Source organism: Oncorhynchus clarkii, chromosome 28, assembly GCF_045791955.1.
Source record: "Oncorhynchus clarkii lewisi isolate Uvic-CL-2024 chromosome 28, UVic_Ocla_1.0, whole genome shotgun sequence".
NCBI classification, from domain to species: domain Eukaryota; kingdom Metazoa; phylum Chordata; class Actinopteri; order Salmoniformes; family Salmonidae; genus Oncorhynchus; species Oncorhynchus clarkii.
The window spans coordinates 40,223,829-40,243,712 of record NC_092174.1 but is presented as its reverse complement, the minus strand read 5'-3'; the positions used below and the strand labels follow the sequence as shown (position 1 = coordinate 40,243,712).

Below are 19,884 nucleotides of genomic sequence, written 5' to 3'. Positions count from 1 at the left end.
TACCCAAGAAGACTTGAGGCTGTAGTTGCTGCCAAAGGTGCTTCAACAAATTACTGAGTAAATGGTCTGAATACTTATGTAAATGTGATATTTCAATTAAAAAAAAATTATTTCTAAAAACACGTTTTTCTTTGTCATTACAGGGTTTTGTGTATAGATTGATTATTTTTTTATCAATTTTAGAATAAGGCTGTAACCGATCAAAATGTGGAAAAAGTCAAGGAGTCTGAATACTTTCTGAATGCACTGTATCTCTCCGATTTGGTCCTGTCGTATATACCTACACTTACGCTATTTTTATGGAATGGTCTGCCTATGGATGTGAGAGATGCAAACTCTGTCTCGACCATTAAGTCTTTACTGAAGACTCATCTCTTCACCCGAACCTGAGCCCTAGGACCATGCCTCAGGACTACCTGGCCTGATGACTCCTGGCTGTCCCCATCCCCAGTCCACCTGGTCGAGCTGCTGATCCTTTCTGCTGTTCTGCCTGCGGCTATGGAACCCTGACTTCTTCACCAGACGTGCTACCTTTTCCCAGACCTGCTGTTTTCGACTCTCTCTCTCTCTCTCTCTCACTCACTCACTCTCTCTCACTCTCTCACTCACTCACTCACTCACTCACTCACTCACTCACTCACTCACTCACTCTCACCTACTGTCTCGATCTCTGAATACTTGACAATTTAAAGCCAACTGACATTCGAAGGTGCTGACTTTTTGCACCCTGTAAACCACTGTGATTATTGTTTGACAGTGCTAGTCATCTATGAAACTTTGAACATCTTGAAGAATGATCTGGCCTTAATGGTCATGTACCCTGAAAATCTCCACCCAGCACAGCCAGAGGAGGACTGGCCACCCCTCAGAGCCTGGTTACTCTCTAGGTTTCTTCAAAGGTTCCTACCCATCTTGTGATTTTTTCGTAGCCACGTGCTTCCTAGCCATCTGCATTGCTTTGCTGTTTGGGGTTTTAGGCTGAGTTTCTGTATAGCACTTTGTGACATCTGCTGATGTAAAAAGGGCTTTAGAAATACATTTGATTTGATTAGATACTGACTACACACCCATTCACATGCAAGCTGCTGCTGCTCTGTTTTTCTTATATCCTGTTGCCTAGTCTCCTTATTCCAATACATATCTACCTCCATTACTCCAGTTTCCCTGCACATGTAAATATGGTATTGGAACTGACTTTTTAAACATTTCCTGTATATAGTATGTTTACTTACTTACTTTATTGTGTATTTCTTATTCTTATTTCTCGTGTGTTTTTTTCTAGTAATACATTGTTATTGATTATTGCATTGTTGAGTTTGCAAGAAAGGCATTTCACTGTACATTAAAAGGTGAAAGTAGACAGACACACCTTATTATGATACAGCACTTAATAAAATAAAATACGAATTTGAAACATTAGAATATTAAATCCATTTCATTTTAGAAAGAATCAAGATTACTCAGTGTGATGGTGTTGTTCATGGTGAGTCTATAGCAGGGGTTGTAACCGGTTCAGGGAACAGAAACGAAAAACCGAAAAATAAAAATATTACAAAAGAGGAAGAGAAACAGAACCGAGAATGAAAGTAATCTCTTGGGTTCCGGAACAGAACCATTATTTTCAAATCTTGAGAACTGGTTAATAATGTTCCTTTTCATTCCCCAAAGATGATTCATTTTGTCTGGTATACACTCAGTGTACAAAACATGAAGGACACCTTCCTAATATTGAGTTGAAACCCCCTTTTGCCCTCAGAATGACCTCAATTCGTCAGTGCATGGACTCAAAATAATTCCACAGGGATGCTGGACCATGTTGACTCCAATGCTTCCCACAGTTGTGTCAAGTGTGCTGGACGTCCTTCGGGTGATGGTCTGGATATCATATTATTGAAGTGTATTTAACAAGTGACACCAATAAGGAATCATAGCTTTCACCTGGATTCACCTCCTCAGTCTGTCATGGAAAAAGCACATTCTTAATGTGTTCTTCAATGTTTTGTACACTCAGTGTATAATTCTGCAATTTATTGAAGTTATGATGATATTATTAGCCTTTTCCAACCCACATCACATCATGATGCTCAGCACTTTAAGACAATCCACTTCCAGGTCCACCCATCACTCTCTCCCCCCTGTGGATTTTCATTTGCATCTTGCGTCTGCACATCTCCTTCTATCGTACACGTAAACATCTAGCTTACCCATTCCATAGCAAGCTACTTTATCCATGCTTATTGGTGGAGTAAATTAATGAGATAAATGTAAGAACTATGTTGATTTCAAGAGGTAAGGAATTAACGCAAAGGAACTATATGAACAGTTAAAAAATGTTGAACCGGTTCAGAATTTTATCATGCTGGTCAGAACACTGGAACAAAAATGACAAGGGTTCTGCTCAAGACGGAACGATTGGAAATACTCAGAGTATATTATCATTACACTATAAATAATTAAGCATTAAAAACACAAGACAGTCTAACAAGGTATTTCCATTCTGGTCCTCGTTCGTACAACACAGGTGGTTCTCCACAAGCCCCAGCTGGTCATGGTGGTTACCAAGAGTGATGGAACCATCATGTGAAACACCAGCAACCTGGTCAGTAAGAAGAGCCAGAGGGGGTGTGTTAACATATAACCATGGGTCGATTCCATGTCTACTGAACAAGAGCCCCACCTGTTGGTCGTGGTCTCCAAGAGAGGTGCCGGTTTAGACTAGGAAGAATGGGACTGGGGCCTCCGGCTATAAGGCTGAATGACTGATACACTATCTAAGAAAAGAAGACAGATCACTACAAAGAGAGCCAGTGGGGACATGTGTAAGTATATGTGACGGAGGTCAGTGTGCTTTCTGAGCTTTGTCACTTCGGCAAACCATGTGTGGCGGCCCTCGTTGATGAAACTGTGTTTCTAGGCTATACAATGCAGTACCTTACCTAGGGGGCTATGGTTTGAAGAAGGCTCTGCAAACCAACTTACCTCATACCATCAAGTATTCTCACGGCTTACTTCAGATCCGAGCATCACGAGTTCGCTCCCAGTGCTGGGCAATCGTTTTGACACTTTGTATGAATGGAAACTAATGTTGGTGTACTCTTAACCAATCAAAAGGCAGCTAGCTGCCTGCTTCCTACCTACTTCCACAGGCACCTACCTTAGTATGTAACACTTTTCCAGTAGGTTGTATTGGAGAAATAGAGAGAGAGAACAAAGGTGAAGGCCAGTGATGAAGATGTGTCTAGTGACTTGCTGACGCCAGCCTGGCATGTTGATTCAATATGGCATTGTCCGGGTGGATGGCTGTATATTTCCATCTCATAGGAGTCACACCTTCGACGTGTCAATCTCCAGGAGGAGACGTTCTCACGGACGTCATGGGGTAACTGTCACCGAAAGAGATGTGAAGACTGATGAAACTAGAGTCGACTAAATGACTAAACTCACTGTTGTTTGTTACCTATGCATAGTCACTTCACCTCCACCTACATGTACTGATTACCTCAACTAGCCTGTACCCCTGCACACTGACTCGGTACCGGTGCCCCCTGTATAGAGCCTCATTATTGTTATTCTTATTGTGTTACTTTTTATCATTACTTTTTATTTTAGTCTACCTGGTAAATATTTTCTTCTTCTTGAACTGAACTGTTGGTTAAGGGCTCGTAAGCATTTCACAGTAAAGTCTACACTTGTTGTATTCGGCGCGTATGACAAATAAAGTTTGATTTGAATTGAATGTGATTGTGTGAATTAATTTGTCATGTTAGGATTGTTTCACTAGTTCATAAAGAGCCTTGTATGTTGATTTATTTCATTATACTTTAAGTGCTATGGATTCATTGTTATAGAGACACTGTGTTATTCTGTTTGTCTGATTTTTTATTTTATTTTATTTATTTCACCTTTATTTAACCAGGTAGGCAAGTTGAGAACAAGTTCTCATTTACAACTGTGACCTGGCCAAGATAAAGAAAAGCAGTTTGACACGTACAACAACACAGAGTTACAAATGGAGTAAAACAAACATACAGTCAATAATACATTAGAAAAATTAGTCTATATACAATGTGAGCAAATGAGGTGAGATAAGGGAGGTAAAGGCACATTTTTTTTTTTTTAAATTGCCATGGTGGCGAAGTAAATACAATATAGCAAGTAAAACATAAAAAAATAAAAATAAATAAACACTGGAATGGTAGATTTGCAGTGGAAGAATGTGCAAAGTAGAGATAGAAATAATGGGGGAGGAAAATAAATAAATACAGTAGGGGGAGAGGTAGTTGTTTGGGCTAAATTATAGATGGGCTATGTACAGGTGCAGTAATCTGTGAGCTGCTCTGACAGCTGGTGCTTAAAGCTAGTGAGGGGGATAAGTGTTTACAGTTTCCAACTATCCGATGACGGATAGTTCAGAGAGTAACAACACAGTCTTATCATACAGTGGGTGTAGGGATTAGATTAGAGAACGTGTGTGAAGTTTATGCCTTTAGTTCCTATGTTTTGGGTCATTCAAAGTCATGTTAATTAGACAATGGGAGATACTGGGATTGGGCGCTCTGGGAAGAATAAAAGCTGGGTTTAAATGTTGATCATGGAGTCTTTGGTTAACCGATCTCCTGATGTACTTTTTTAGGTGGTACATTTTCTATGCTGTTAAGACTCGGGATATGTTGTATTATTTTTAATGTAAATATTTCTGGTATGTACCATTCGCTAACTACATTCTTATTGTGTAACTGTAATAAATCTGATTATTTTTTAATTGATAAGAACCGTATTCCTCACATTTCTAAGTAATATTCCTTGAATTATTATTTAGTGAAATGTCTAACTGTAAAGGTTCATCACAATCACCTTGTCCATTACCTCTTAATAATAGCATAACAATAAACCTAGACACGTGCATCTTACATTATTCTGAGTGATGAAGCAAGGCTTGCTACCTTGGCTAAACGAACTGGGGATATGGGCCTGTAGCATTCACATGATAATGGAATAAGATGATATATCACAGTAGAGTCATAGACCTCTACACTAATTCTCTGTCATCTTCAGACAAAGTGAATTTTCACTATTTTCAATATTCTATTACTGCGATTTGGGATGGGATTCGGAGGCAGCATCATGTGATAACACATTCACATTCCAGTAACACGTGAGACGTTTGTAGCCACTATAGCAGCGTGAGCAACTGGTTCTAGCAATTCAGAGAACAACTATCCCAAAATGGAAATATCTGACACGAATAACAAGTAAGTAAGTAACATAATCAATCTCTTGTCCATTCACACTCTGAACAGAACACATACAAAATCATTCATTAACCTGTTTCCTCTCCTTCTTCTAGACGAATTTAACACGTGACATCGATAAGGGATCATATCTTTTACCTGGATTCACCTGGTCAGTCTATGTCATGGACAAGGCAGGTGTTCTTAATGTGTTGTACACACAGGTACACACTGGTATATCAGTATAGCATTTGGTTAGAGGGAACATTTTTAATCAGTTTTTAATAAATTGTAAAAATGGAAAGTCATTGTTTGGGGCAAAAAGCCCCCAGGGGAAATCAATGCAAGTTAATGGTACCTATATTAACATTTTCCAAATCATGTCCAAATCATCAATAAGTAACTTATTTGAGTTACACAATCAATTTTGAGATACTTTCGGATGATTTGGACAGGAGGGGTGAAAATAAACAAGAGTGGACGAACGTCAAAACCTCATCCTAGTGAGGATATTAACAGTGAGATGTGCATTGTCATTCTGTTCCGATATTTAAAGCTTACGATTTCTATTTTTAGTTTTGTACCTTTATCTTTCACTGCATTGTTGAAAATGACCCGTCAGTAAAGATTTCACTGTTAGTCTACACCTGTTGTTTACCAAGCATGTGACAAATCAAATTTGAACTGTTTTCATCATACTGGGTATTAAGAAGAAATAAATGGCCCATAAACATGTGATACTGTATGCTATGCTATGTCATGTGATACTGTATGCTATGTCATGTGATACTGTATGCTATGCTATGTCATGTGATACTGTATGCTATGCTATGTCATGTGATACTGTATGCTATGCTATGTCATGTGATACTGTATGCTATGCTATGTCATGTGATACTGTATGCTATGCTATGTCATGTGATACTGTATGCTATGCTATGTCATGTGATACTGTATGCTATGCTATGTCATGTGATACTGTATGCTATGCTATGTCATGTGATACTGTATGCTATGCTATGTCATGTGATACTGTATGCTATGCTATGTCATGTTATGTTATATTATGTAACGCCATGTTATGTTATATTACGTTTTGATAACTTATTTAGCAACTGACAAATGTAAAAAGTACTTTTATGACCTAATCTTACAGTGACACAGAGCAGGAATCACGTTGTCTAAAAATGCAATACACATGATTCTATCCATAGTGGAATCTGTGCCTGATGTGGACAGTGATGACAGCAGAGATCATGATGACCAGCCCCACAGACATCAGGATGATCTTCAGCATGCACATAGACATGCTACCAGCAGGGGGAGACACTGGTTCACAACAAACAGACAATATGTTACAGTTCCTCTCACAGATTAGACACTTCCTCCTGTGTGCACTTCCTCCTCTGTGCACTTCCTCCTCTGTGTCTGGGGATGCTAGTAGGTGCCAGGCACACTGTTTTTTGTCAAGAACTGCAATACTGCTTGGTTTTTCAAACTGAACAATTTATTGTTGAGCTTGGACATCCACACAACTTGACACAACTGTGGGAAGCATTGGAGCCTACATGGGCCAGCATCCCTGTGGAACGCATTCGACACCTTGTAGAGTCCATTCCTGGATGAATTTCTGCTGTTCTGAGTGTAAAAGTTGGGGTGAAACTCAATATATGGAGGTGTTCTTAATGTATTGTGAGGACACACAGGTATGTTAATTCATATATATAGTTAGAATAGTTCTTAATGTTTTGTACACTCAGTGTACATCAGACATACAGTATTTAAGATGTCTATTTGTGTGCAGTGTGTATGTGTATGCGTGTGTGTGTGTGTGTGTGCGTGTGTGTGTGTGTGTGTGTGTCTTACCAGATTTCATTGGACAGAGTTCCACTATGTCCTTGGTGTCGTTGGCCCAGCTGACTTGGTTGCTGTGGTTACAAATGATGGAACCCCCTGCCACATAGACAGAGAGCAGGGGGACAGTGGAGGTCTCAGCCCCTCTACTCTCTCCTCCCACCTGAGAACAGGTGCTGCTGTTACAGCTGGAGGTGACAGAGGTGTTCTGACCTCTGCAGGCCACAGTCACGTTACAGGTGACATTGACGGTGGAGTTAGAGTCCACTGTCAGGACTGGAGGCTCAATTCTCTCTGAAAACAAATAAAACCCCATTATTGTTTATATATTAACCTGAGTGCAGGAGCTAGAGTACTAATGAATATGCATCTAACCTGAACACCATGTTTAGCTCTATTGATTGATACTGTAACTGTGTCACGTTATAATAAATTATAAAAAACTGTCAAACATACCTTGGAGAACTAACTGGTGTACAATAATAGTCTTGTCTTTGTCACCACTCACTACTGCAGTATACGGTCCACTGTCTCCTTCCTGTATGTTCTTCAGTAGCAGAGAGAAGTTTCCCTTATAAAACTCAACCCTGTTTTTGTACTCAGGAGCCACTCTCACTGACAATGTGTCAGTGCATCTTAGAATGTTGCGTGATCCGATGGTCCACTTAAAAAACTCTAACTCTTTCAGTTGAACATTTTCCTGGACATCCAGACGAACATCCTGTCCCTTCAGCACAAACACAGAGCTGGACTCTATGAAATAAACACACAGAACAAAGAATGTGATGAGGATGATGAGGATGGCATAATGAGGATGGAATTCATAATTCCATAAGTATTGATTAGGGCCCTATGTTTTGCACAATCATGTGACATAGCAAGATGATAATTTCACCAAAAATGAAAGTAATTGTCTGAGGATGGTGCTAGATCTGACATAAAAATAAAGGAGGAGAGTTTGATGAAAAAGCTTTAAATAAAGGTTCAAATCCAGTCATGTCACAAAACACATGGCCCTGAATCACATTATACTAGAGGAGAACAGGCTACTCTGGAGAATCATTCATCTTTAATAAAGTTTGATCAAAGCTGAATGAATGTCTGTAGGCTACTTTGAATCAACACTATATAACTCAGGATGATCTAGATACATTTCTTACATTTTCTCTGACACCCAAAAGTACTCGTTATATTTTGAATGCTTAGCAGGACAGGAAATGGTCCCATTCACACATTCATCAAGAGAAAATCCCTGGTCATCCCTATTGCCTCTAATCTGGAGGACTCACTAAACAGAGAACATCCCTGGTCATCCCTACTGTCTCTAATCTGGAGGACTCACTAAACAGAGAACATCCCTGGTCGTCCCTACTGCCTCTAATCTGGAGGACTCACTAAACAGAGAACATCCCTGGTCATCCCTACTGCCTCTAATCTGGAGGACTCACTAAACAGAGAACATCCCTGGTCATCCCTACTGCCTCTAATCTGGAGGACTCACTAAACAGAGAACATCCCTGGTCATCCCTACTGCCTCTAATCTGGAGGACTCACTAAACAGAGAACATCCCTGGTCATCCCTACTGCCTCTAATCTGGAGGACTCACTAAACAGAGAACATCCCTGGTCATCCCTACTGCCTCTAATCTGGAGGACTCCCTAAACAGAGAACATCCCTGGTCATCCCTACTGCCTCTAATCTGGAGGACTCACTAAACACAAGTGCAGCCCCTGGCTATCCTTAAATAATAAAACACGAAAATAATGCCGTCTGGTTTGCTTAATATAATTTAGGTGAAATTAGTTATACTTTTACTTTTACTTTTGATACTTAAGTATATTTCAAACCAAACACTTTTAGACTTTTAGTCAAGTAGTATTTTACTGGGTGACTTTCACTTTTGCTTGAGTCATTTTCTATTAAGGGTATCTTTACTTTACTCAAGTATGACAATTGGGTACTTTTAACATCACTGCTGTGTTTAGTTTCAATCAAAGCACATATTTTCCTAGTGACTCGCGCTCTTGAGTTTTGGCCACATAAGAGAGAAATGCAAATATTCACACAATCCTAAAATATCCTCAGAAATGAGGTGATGTTTCTGTCCTCAAGTAACGTTCTACTATGTTATTATGTTTGGTTGTGTAGAAAACTATCATGATGTGATCTAGCAGACATTGATTCAGCTTTGATCTGACTTTATTAAACAAGCACCATTCTCCTGAGTAGCCTGTTCTTTACGAGTAGAGGAGAGACCGTGTACAAAGTAGAGAATACGAGTTCCATTCTCCTGAGTAGCCTGTTCTGTACGAGTAGAGGAGAGACCGTATACAAAGTAGAGAATACGAGTTCCATTCTCCTGAGTAGCCTGTTCTGTACGAGTAGAGGAGAGACCGTGTACAAAGTAGAGAATACGAGTTCCATTCTCCTGAGTAGCCTGTTCTGTACGAGTAGAGGAGAGACCGTATACAAAGTAGAGAATACGAGTTCCATTCTCCTGAGTAGCCTGTTCTGTACGAGTAGAGGAGAGACCGTGTACAAAGTAGAGAATACGAGTTCCATTCTCCTGAGTAGCCTGTTATGTACGAGTAGAGGAGAGACCGTGTACTAAGTAAAGAATCCTGAAGATGCACAGAAGCTTCAGAACTGTGACTGTAGTCTTTAAAGAAACAGTCCTAATTGTCAAATAATGGTGCCTTCGATTTAACTTCAGTTTTAGATATATTCTAATATGACATCCAGTATCTTTTTAACCAATACACTTAAATGTGTTCTTCATTTCATAAAAATGCCAGAATTCCTCTCAGATAATAATAATTACAATATGGATGAATCAGAAGTAGTCCAATATTTCCCCATCAATATGTCTTTATTTACCATTGTATTGCTGCTCTTTATGAGGCTCAGACAACAGAACCTGAGAGAAACACAAAAGCCTACCTGATGATGCTATGCAGGTCAGCAATCCAAATCTTAAAAGGAGAGACATGGTGTTGAGATGGTGCTCCAATGAATATGATAGATAGGTAGACGGACGGACAGATTAACATGTGAAATGTTTTCTTGTGTCTGTGTTTCCTGTTGAGCAACTGCTATTTTCTGGCTCAACCCACACTGGCAGCAGTAACACCAACAGGATAGGTGTGATTCATGATGATTCATTGTGTGTCTTGCAAGTAAAGACAACTTTTTAACACAAATTTAGCCTGTATTTATGTGCATCTCCCCAACAGAGAAATCCAATTCCTTCCCACGACATTTCTGTATTAAATAAGATGAAACAATATAAAGCTATAGATTCAGAGATCAACAACATTTGAGCCATGTATGTAAAGTATTTTTCTGCAAGTGTTCATCTAAGTATTACTGAACAAAAAAACATAGTGACTAAAGAATAACAGTTGTTCTTATGGATTATCAGGTCAATAGGTCCACAGTATATTACAAGGTGTGTGACACCCCTCCCTCCTCTCTAGGGGCCGGTAGTGGGAAGTTGCTTATATAGTAGGTGCTGATCTTGGGTCAGTTTTTCCCTCACTGATAGTTAAGGTTATGATTGTGGGAGGGGAAGCTGATCCTAGATCTGTACCTAAGTGAAACTTCACCCTACACTCAGTGGGGTGAAGGAGAAGCGCTCTCTACTGGTATTAGAAGCTGTGGTCTTTCACTCTGAATCCAGTAACCAGCTACAGTACCTAGTTCAACAACTAACAGTATCAGGTGACTGAACACTTCCATCTTCAGAAATGAAACATTTCTTTCTGCTGTTCTGTGCTGCCTCACTGGCTGTCATCCTGGAACCACGTACAGTAACATTTAAATGTTGTTTTCTGTCTTCTTAGGTTGTGTTACAACATGAAACCTGTAGTTCACAACTTGAATGATACATTGAATAGTAAACATGTATCTAACGTGAGCCAGAACATTTTTGATTTGTTTGACTCCCTGTCAGGTGAGTCATTATGGGACATTGGCTATTATAGTAAATAAAGAAACTGGTAAATATCAGCACATCATTATCAAAGTTTAGGCATTTATGGCACAGGCAACATCCTAGAGGAGAACCTGGAAGCTGGGAGACAAATTCCCCTTTCAGCAGGACAAAAAAACAAAATGAAATATCATTTTATTGGTTACATACACGTGTTGAGCAGACGTTATTGCGAGTGTAGAGAAATTCCTGTGTTTCGATCTCTGTGCAGTAATATCTCACATGTAATATCTAAGAATGTCACAACATACAGTTGAAGTCAGAAGTTTACATACACTAAGTTGACTGTGCCTTTAAACAGCTTGGAAAATTCCAGAAAATTATGTCATGGCTTTAGAAGCTTCTGATAGGCTAATTGACATGATTTGAGTCAATTGGAGGTGTACCTGTGGATGTATTTCAAGGCCGACCTTCAAACTCAGTGCCTCTTTGCTTGACATCATGGGAAAATCAAAAGAATCAGACAAGACCTCAGAAAAAAACTTGTAGACCTCCACAAGTCTGGTTCATCCTTGGGCGCAATTTCCAAACGGTTGAAGGTACCATGTTCATCTGTACAAACAATGGTACGCAAGTATAAACACCATGGGACCACGCAGCCGTCAAACCGCTCAGGAAGGAGAAGCGTTCTGTCTCCTAGAGATGAACGTACTTTGGTTCGAAAAGTGCAAATCAATCCCAGAACAACAGCAAAGGACCTTGTGAAGATGCAGGAGGAAACAGGTACAAATATAATCAATCTTTAGGATGTTTTTATCATAAATCTTCAATAATATTCCAACCGGACAATTCCTTTGTCATTAGAAACGAAAGGGAATGGAGATCGTGCTCAAGGCCACACGCATGTCTAAACTAAAGGCTTTCTGCCAGACCCCTGGTTAAAACAGCTCTTATTCGCTCCCCTTTCACAGTAGAAGCCTGAAACAACGTTCTAAAGACTGTTGACATCTAGTGGAATTCTTCGGAAGTGCAATCTGACCCCATTTACACTGTATATTGGATAGGCAATCACTTGAAAAACTACCAACCTCAGATTTCCCAGAACCTGGTTGGATTTTTCTCAGGTTATACTCACATACATTGTTTTAACAGTTTTGGAAACTTTAGAGTGTTTTCTATCCAAATCTACTAATTATATGCATATTCTAGCTTCTAGAGTGAATTTTCCTGAGAGGACGAGTTAAGGTTTTAACTTAAGGCTTATTGTTAAGGCTAGGGCTGATTTCAAAGCATTACATGGGCTTGCTCCTACCTATCTCTCTGATTTAGTCCTGCTGTACATTCCTACACGTACGCTACGGTCACAAGACGCAGGCCTCCTTATTGTCCCTAGAATTTCTAAGCAAACAGCTGGAGGCAGGGCTTTCTCCTGTAGAGCTCCATTTTTATGGAATGTTCTGCCTATTCATGTGAGAGACACATGTGAGAGTCCTTTATGTCTTTACTGAAGAGTAACCTCTTCAGTAGAGTAATCTCTTCAGTAGGTCCTATGATTGAGAGCAGTCTGGCCCAGGGGTGAACAGCAAGTCACTAGAGTGAAGTGCCACCCTTGCTGTCTCTGCCTGGCTGGCTCCCCTCTCTCCACTGGGATTATCTGCCTCTCACCCTATTTTGCGTACTGAGTCACTGGCTTACTAGTACTCTCCCATGCCATCCCTAGGAGGGGTGCATCACGTCGTGCCAGACTCGACTTGAGTGGGTTGAGTCACTGGCGTGATCTTCCTGTCCGGTTTTGCACCCCCTCGCGCTCGTGCAGTGGAGGAGATCTTCGTGGAATATACTCAGCCTTGTCTCAGTGTAGTAAGTTGGTTTGTTGAGTGGTGTGGGGGCTTTGCGTTGGAAAAAATGGATCGGGATATATCCTGCATGGTTGTCTCCATCCGGGGGTATCGTCGGACAGGGCCACAGTATTCCCGACCCCCCCCCTCTGTCTCAGCCTCCAGTATCTGTGCTGCAATAGTCTATGTGCTGGAGGCTAGGATCAGTCTGTCCTTTCTAGTGTAATTATCCTGTCTTATGTGATTTACTGAGTTTTTCCTAGACATCATGCTTCTACATCTGCATTGCTTGCTGTTTTGGAGTTTTAGGTTGGGTTTCTGTATAAGAACTTTGTGACATCTGCTGATGTATAAAAGGGGTTCATAAATACATTTGATTGATTTATTAATTGGAAGTAACTTAAGTTCCTTTTCAAAAGTTTTATTTGATAACAGTTGGGTTCTATCATTTTGGTAACAATATTTACTTAATTTAATATATGTATTTTTCAACTAATGTTGATTTTACATGTTGATGTTGTGTCTTAATGATCTTCCAATATGCGATCGACTGCAGTGCTCTTTACATTCAGTGTTTCTGGGTTTTTGTTTAGTGAATTTGTCTGTGTGGTCCTTTGAGCCCTGATCAAAAGTAGTGCACTATGTAGGGAATAGGGTTCTATAGGGTCCTGGTCTATAGTAGTGCACTATGTAGGGAATAGGGTTCTATAGGGTCCTGGTCTATAGTAGTGCACTATATAGGGAATAGTGTTCTATAGGGTCCTGGTCTATAGTAGTGTACTATATAGGGAATAGGGTTCTATAGGGTCCTGGTCTATAGTAGTGCACTATGTAGGGAATAGGGTTCTATAGGGTCCTGGTCTATAGTAGTGCACTATATAGGGAATAGTGTTCTATAGGGTCCTGGTCTATAGTAGTGCACTATATAGGGAATAGGGTTCTATAGGGTCCTGGTCTACAGTAGTGCACTATATAGGGAATAGGGTTCTATAGGGTCCTGGTCTATAGTGGTGCACTATGTAGGGAATAGGGTTCTATAGGGTCCTGGTCTATAGTAGTGCACTATGTAGGTACTAAAAGGCCATGTGGGACGTAGTCATGGTTCTCAGAACCCCTGCCTGGCCTGCACACTGTCCTGATCATAATATGTTCATTTGGGTTGAGTTGCTTTACATAACATACCATTGACATTTATGTCACACTATGTACTGTAACTCTGATAGGGAGGGACTCTTATGTAACCCTACGGTGTGTACTGTAACTCTGACTGGGGAGTGATGCCAGAGAGAGAGGTGGAGAGATGCCCCAATGACTCTGTAGGCAGGACAGACCTGCACAAACTCAGTTTGTACAACTGATGTACAACACACTTGACACAATGTTTGTAACAACAGTACATTTTTGGACACAAACAACAGAAAGTTTTTCTGCACAAAATTATTGACACAACCATTGTTCTGTGTCGACTGTCCACTAAGCTTGTGTCATTGTTCACCAAAGTCGTTGTAGCTCAGTTGTACAACTTGAGTGTGTACGGCGCAGCAGTGATGGATGGTTTATGGGAAGTGGACGAGTCACGTGTCACCATTAGCAGTGTTTGTGTTGTAGAACTTAACAGAAAATACCCTTGAGATTGAAATAGCATTTCCTCAAAAATACCCATATACATTGCCTTCTGAAAGTATTCTGACCACTTGACTCTTTCAACATTTTGTTACGTTACAGCCGTATTCTAAAATGTATTGAATAAAAATCTACACACAATACCCCATAACCACAAAGAGAAAACAGGTTTTTAGAAATGTTAGCAAATATATAAAAAATAACAAAGAGACACTTTGCGACTCGAAATTGAGCTCAGGTGCATCCTGTTTACTTTGGCAATCATTGAGAGGTTTCTACTACTTGATTGGAGTCCACCTGTGGTAAATTCAATTGTTTTGACATAATTTGAAAATGCACACACCTGTCTATATAAGGTCCCACAGTTGACAGTGCATGTCAGAGCTAAAAACAAGCCGTGAGGTTAAAGGAATTGCCCTTGTAGAGCTCTGATATAGGACACAAACCTGAGGAAGAGTACAAAAACATTTCTGCAGCATTGAAGGTCCCCAAGAACTCATTGGCCTCCATCATTCTTAAATGGAAGAAGTTTGGAACCACCAAGACTCTTTCTAGAGCTGGCCACCCTGTCAAACTGAGCAATCAGGGGAGATGGATATGACCAAGAACCCGGTAATCACTCTGATAGAGCTCCAGAGTTCCTCAGAGGAGAAGGGAGAATATTCCAGAAGGACAACAATCTCTACAGCACTCCACCAATCAAGCCTTTATGGTAGAGTAGCCAGACGGAAGCCACTCCTCAGTAAAAGGCACATGACAGCCCACTTGGAGTTTGACAAATGGCACCTAAAGACTCTGACCATGGGAAACAAGATTCTCTGTTGTATTCGGTGCAACTGAAAATAAACTTTAATTTGTTTTGAACCCAAGGTGGAACTCTTCGGCCTGAATGCCAAGCGTCACACCTGGAGGAAACCTGGCATGGTGAAGCATGGTAGTGGTGGCAGTATCATGCTGTGGGGACTGGGAGACTAGTCAGGATCGAGGGAAAGATGAACAGACCAAATTCCAGTGAGATCCTTGACGATAGCCTTCTCCGCTCAGGACCTCAGATTGTGGCGAAGGTTCACCTTCCAACAGAACAACGACCCTAAGCACACAGCCAAAACAACACCAGATTGGCTTGGAGACAAGTCTTTGGATGTCCTTGAGTGGCCCAGCCAGAGCCTGGACTTGATTCTGATCGAATATGTCTGGAGAGACCTGGAAATAGCTCTGCGGCAACTCTCCCCATCCAACCTGGCAGAGTTTGAGACTATCTGCAGAGATGTCAACATCCAGCGCCAACAGAGATGGCCACCTCTCTTCACGTTCCTAAGAAACTAGGCAGTATTGTTTTTTTTACGTGTTATTTCTTACATTGTTACCCCAGGAAATATTAGGTTTTATTACATACAGTCTGGAAGTACTATTGGATATAAGAGCAACGCCAACATTACGAGCAGGAATACGACTTTCCCGAAGCGGATCCTCTGTTTGGTCCACCACCCAGGACAATGGATCGGATCCCAGCCGGCGACCCTAAACAACGACGCCGCAGAAGGGGCAGACAGAGCGGTCTTCTGGTCAAGCTCCGTAGACGGGCACATCGCGCACCACTCCCTACCATACTACTCGCCAATGTCCAGTCTCTTGACAACAAGGTAGACAAAATCCGAAACTTGCCTTCCAGAGAGACACTGTTACGAATCCCTTTTGGCCCGACAGTCTAGGGGGATGGTAGTGAGACCCGTAACATAACTCATGTAAATTATAATTGTGACAAAGTAAAAGTGTGAACGTAATAACCAGGACAACTGAAATTATACCGTCAAACTCAGGGTTTATTGTAAAACACACGGTAATGGGGGGAGCAGGAAAAAGGGGCTGAGCTGGACCCAAGGAAAGAAACAATAAGTATTCAAAACACCCCTAAGCTAGACTAGCCTATTTCAACAACAGCTAACTAACTAACCAAAAATACAGTGGGTGGTCCGCCCAGTTCTAACTAGTGTGTTTTAACAAAGTTTACCTACGGGTAGTGTATGCCCATGGGCGACTTGTCTTGGTTTCCCCTTTTCCCACCAGCAAACACCATAAGCAAAAACAATACTCACAGGAGATGAAAGTGATTTGGAGGTGCTCAAACAAAAGAAGAGGTTAATTAATACACAAAGAGAGAGATCTACATACATGGCATTTACAAAGATTGTGCTACTGAAATCTATCAAGAGCAGAGATCTACCAACATGGCATTACAAAGATTGAGCTCTCCTGAAATCTACAAAGAACAGCTATCTACCAACATGGCATTACAAAGATTGAGCTCTCCTGAAATCTACCAAGAACAGCTATCTACCAACATGGCATTACAAAGATTGAGCTCTTGAACAAACAAATGATGGGGTTTTTAAACCATGGGGAAGGAACTGTGATAGGGTAGGAAACAGGAGGAGGTGTGTCTTCTGATTGATGGGTTGATTGTTGACTGATTGGGGAGTGATGATTTTCACCTGTGAGGGGAGAATGAGAGAAAAGAAACACGCACACGCAGGATACACACACAGGATACCTGTATCCGTAACACTCCCACCCTTAAAAGAGCAACCCCAGGGGTTGCGACTACAGTATTTAAATGAACACTCACAACAAAGCAACAACCTTGCAAAACATACAGAAATCATCTTCACACACGAGACAAAGCATCTGCCAACACATTATCTGAACCCTTTTTGTGGCGGATCTCCAAATTATAATTTTGTACAATCAACGCCCAACGCATAAGGCGCTGGTTCTGGTTGTACATTCGGTGGAGAAAAACTAAGGGGTTATGGTCAGTATACACAATCACTGGTAGGGCACTGGAACCAATGTATACTTCAAAGTATTGCAGAGCCAACAACAAAGCAAGAGCTTCTTGTTCTATTGTCGCATAGTTTGTTTGACATTTATTAAATTTACGGGAAAAATAACAAACAGGATGATCTACTCCACTCTTGTCCTGCTGCAGTAGAACAGCACCAGCACCTCTGGCACTAGCATCTACCTCAAGCTTGAATGGTTGTTCAAAATCTGGAGCAGCAAGTACAGGTGTACTACATAAGAGTGCTTTCGCTGATTCAAAAGCTCTCTTACAATCAGGGGACAACACAAATGGTCTTGCCGGACTGAGCAAATCAGTCAATGGAGCAACTACCGCAGATACATTTTTACAGAAGCTACGGTAGTAGCCAACCATCCCTAAAAAGCGGCGTAGCTCTCGTCTAGTGGTAGGTGCAGGGAATGCAGTTATAGCCAAGACCTTGGCATCAACAGGGCGCACCTGTCCATGGCCAACCTCTTTACCGAGATAGGTAACAGTAGCCTTCCCAAACTCGCACTTTGCTAAGTTCAGGGTTAGAGAAGCAGCTGCCAACCGTTCACATACTACCCTTAGCGAGTCAACATGATCTGACCACTCAGACGAATAAATCACTAGGTCATCAAGGTATGCACTACAATTAGGAACGCCAGCTAATACGGAGTTAACCAGTCGTTGGAAAGTGGCTGGTGCATTTCGCATCCCAAAAGCCATGACTGAGTACTGAAGGAAGTTGTCTGGGGTCACAAAGGCAGAAATCTCAGAAGCACGTGAAGTTAACAGAACCTGCCAGTAACCTTTTAAGAGGTCCAACTTGGTTACATACTTAGCAGCACCAATAGTGTCGATACAGTCGTCCAGTCTGGGTAACGGGAACGAATCTGGCATTGTGACAGAATTTACCTTTCGATAATCCGTACATAACCTGGACGTACCATCAGGTTTAGGAACCAGAATGCAAGGAGAACTCCAAGGGCTTGAACTTGGCTTAGCCAGGTCATTCTCCAACAAATATCTCACCTCATCCCTCATTATCTTCCTCTTGGAAGCGTTGATACGATATGGGTGTTGCTTGATAGGTGTAGCATTTCCAACATTAATGTCATGTTCCAACACATTTGTGCGAGTAGGAACGTCATTAAAGAGACATGGAAAACTGTGTAGTAGCCTCACAATATCATTAGCCTGTCCATCCGTTAAATGAACCAGACCTGACTGGATAGACAGCAGCATTTCTGAGTTGGGCAATCTAACACACTGCTGTTGAGTATTGCGCAACTCCAAGCCATCAACATCATCAATTTGACAGTCCACTATCATAGCAGTAGTAGCAGAGGAGACAGCAGTACCTTCCTCAGTTTTTGAACTAACTGTGTGATGGGTCGGGTGTGGTAAGCTTTCAACATGTTAATGTGACACACACGAGATTGGCGTTGTCTATCAGGAGTTTGAAGCACATAGTCAGTTTCACTTATTTTCTTTTCAATTAAATAAGGACCAGAGAAACGAGCTGACAGTGAAGATCCTGGAACAGGTAATAACACCAGTACTTGGTCACCTGGCTGTAGTGGACGAGAAACAGCCTCTTTATCATAGTGTCTTTTCATGCTCCTCTGTGAGGAAGACAGAGCTTCCTTTGCGAGAGCACAAGCTTGGTGTAGGCGCTCACGAAAGCGACTAACATAGTCCAACACATTCTCATCTCTGGTACACAACTCTTGGGACAAGAACTGTTCTTTAAGGACTTTCATTGGTCCTCTTACTGTGTGACCAAACACTAGTTCAGCCGGGCTGAAACCTAGGGACTCCTGCACAGTTTCACGAGCAGCAAACAAAACTAGAGGAACTCCCTCATCCCAATCTTTCTCAGATTCCAAACAATATTTACGTAGCATAGACTTCAGTGTCTGATGCCATCTTTCAAGCGCACCCTGAGACTCTGGGTGATAGGCGCTTGACACACGGTGCGTAATTGATAAGGATTTCAACACCTGCTTGAAGAGCTTGGATAGGAAATTGGTACCTTGATCGCTTTGTACCACCTTAGGTAACCCGAATGTCGTGAAGAATTTTATTAAGGCTTTACTCACTATCGGAGCTGTAATCCTTCTCAGAGGAATAGCCTCGGGGTATCTTGTAGCCATACACATTATCGTTAACAAAAACTGGTTACCCGATTTTGTCTTCGGTAACGGTCCGACACAATCAACCACCACATGCTCAAATGGTTCACCTATGACAGGTATAGGACACAGAGGAGCGGGAGGAATAACCTGATTTGGTTTTCCTGTTATCTGACAGGTGTGGCATGTCCGACAGAACTGAGCCACATCTTGTTTTAAACCCGGCCAAAAGAAATGTCGAAGGATCCGATCATACGTCTTTGTAATTCCTAAATGACCAGACCACTGGTGATCATGAGCAAGGGATAACACATTTTGTCGAAAGGCTGTAGGAATCACTATTTGGTAAACAGCATTCCAATCTCCACCCGCGTCAACATGGGATTTCCATTTACGCATGAGGAGATTACCATCAATGAAGTAAGCCACATTCTTCTTCTTCAC

The 19,884-nt window shown here is 41.3% G+C and overlaps 1 protein-coding gene across 1 annotated transcript in view; it reads right to left on the bottom strand.

Moving 5' to 3' along the window:
• Positions 1-10,157, bottom strand: part of LOC139387477 (SLAM family member 9-like) — an 87,628-nt gene extending 77,471 nt beyond the window's left edge. The window contains exons 1-4 of the mRNA XM_071133714.1: positions 10,027-10,157; positions 7,542-7,838; positions 7,098-7,379; positions 3,876-6,560 (exon numbers count right to left, since the gene is read on the bottom strand). Coding sequence (XP_070989815.1) covers positions 6,436-6,560; positions 7,098-7,379; positions 7,542-7,838; positions 10,027-10,075 — 753 coding nt within the window. The 5' untranslated portion in view covers positions 10,076-10,157 and the 3' untranslated portion in view covers positions 3,876-6,435. Of the gene's footprint in view, positions 6,561-7,097; positions 7,380-7,541; positions 7,839-10,026 lie in introns of the transcript that reaches the window.
• Positions 10,158-19,884: the final 9,727 nt, after the last annotated feature.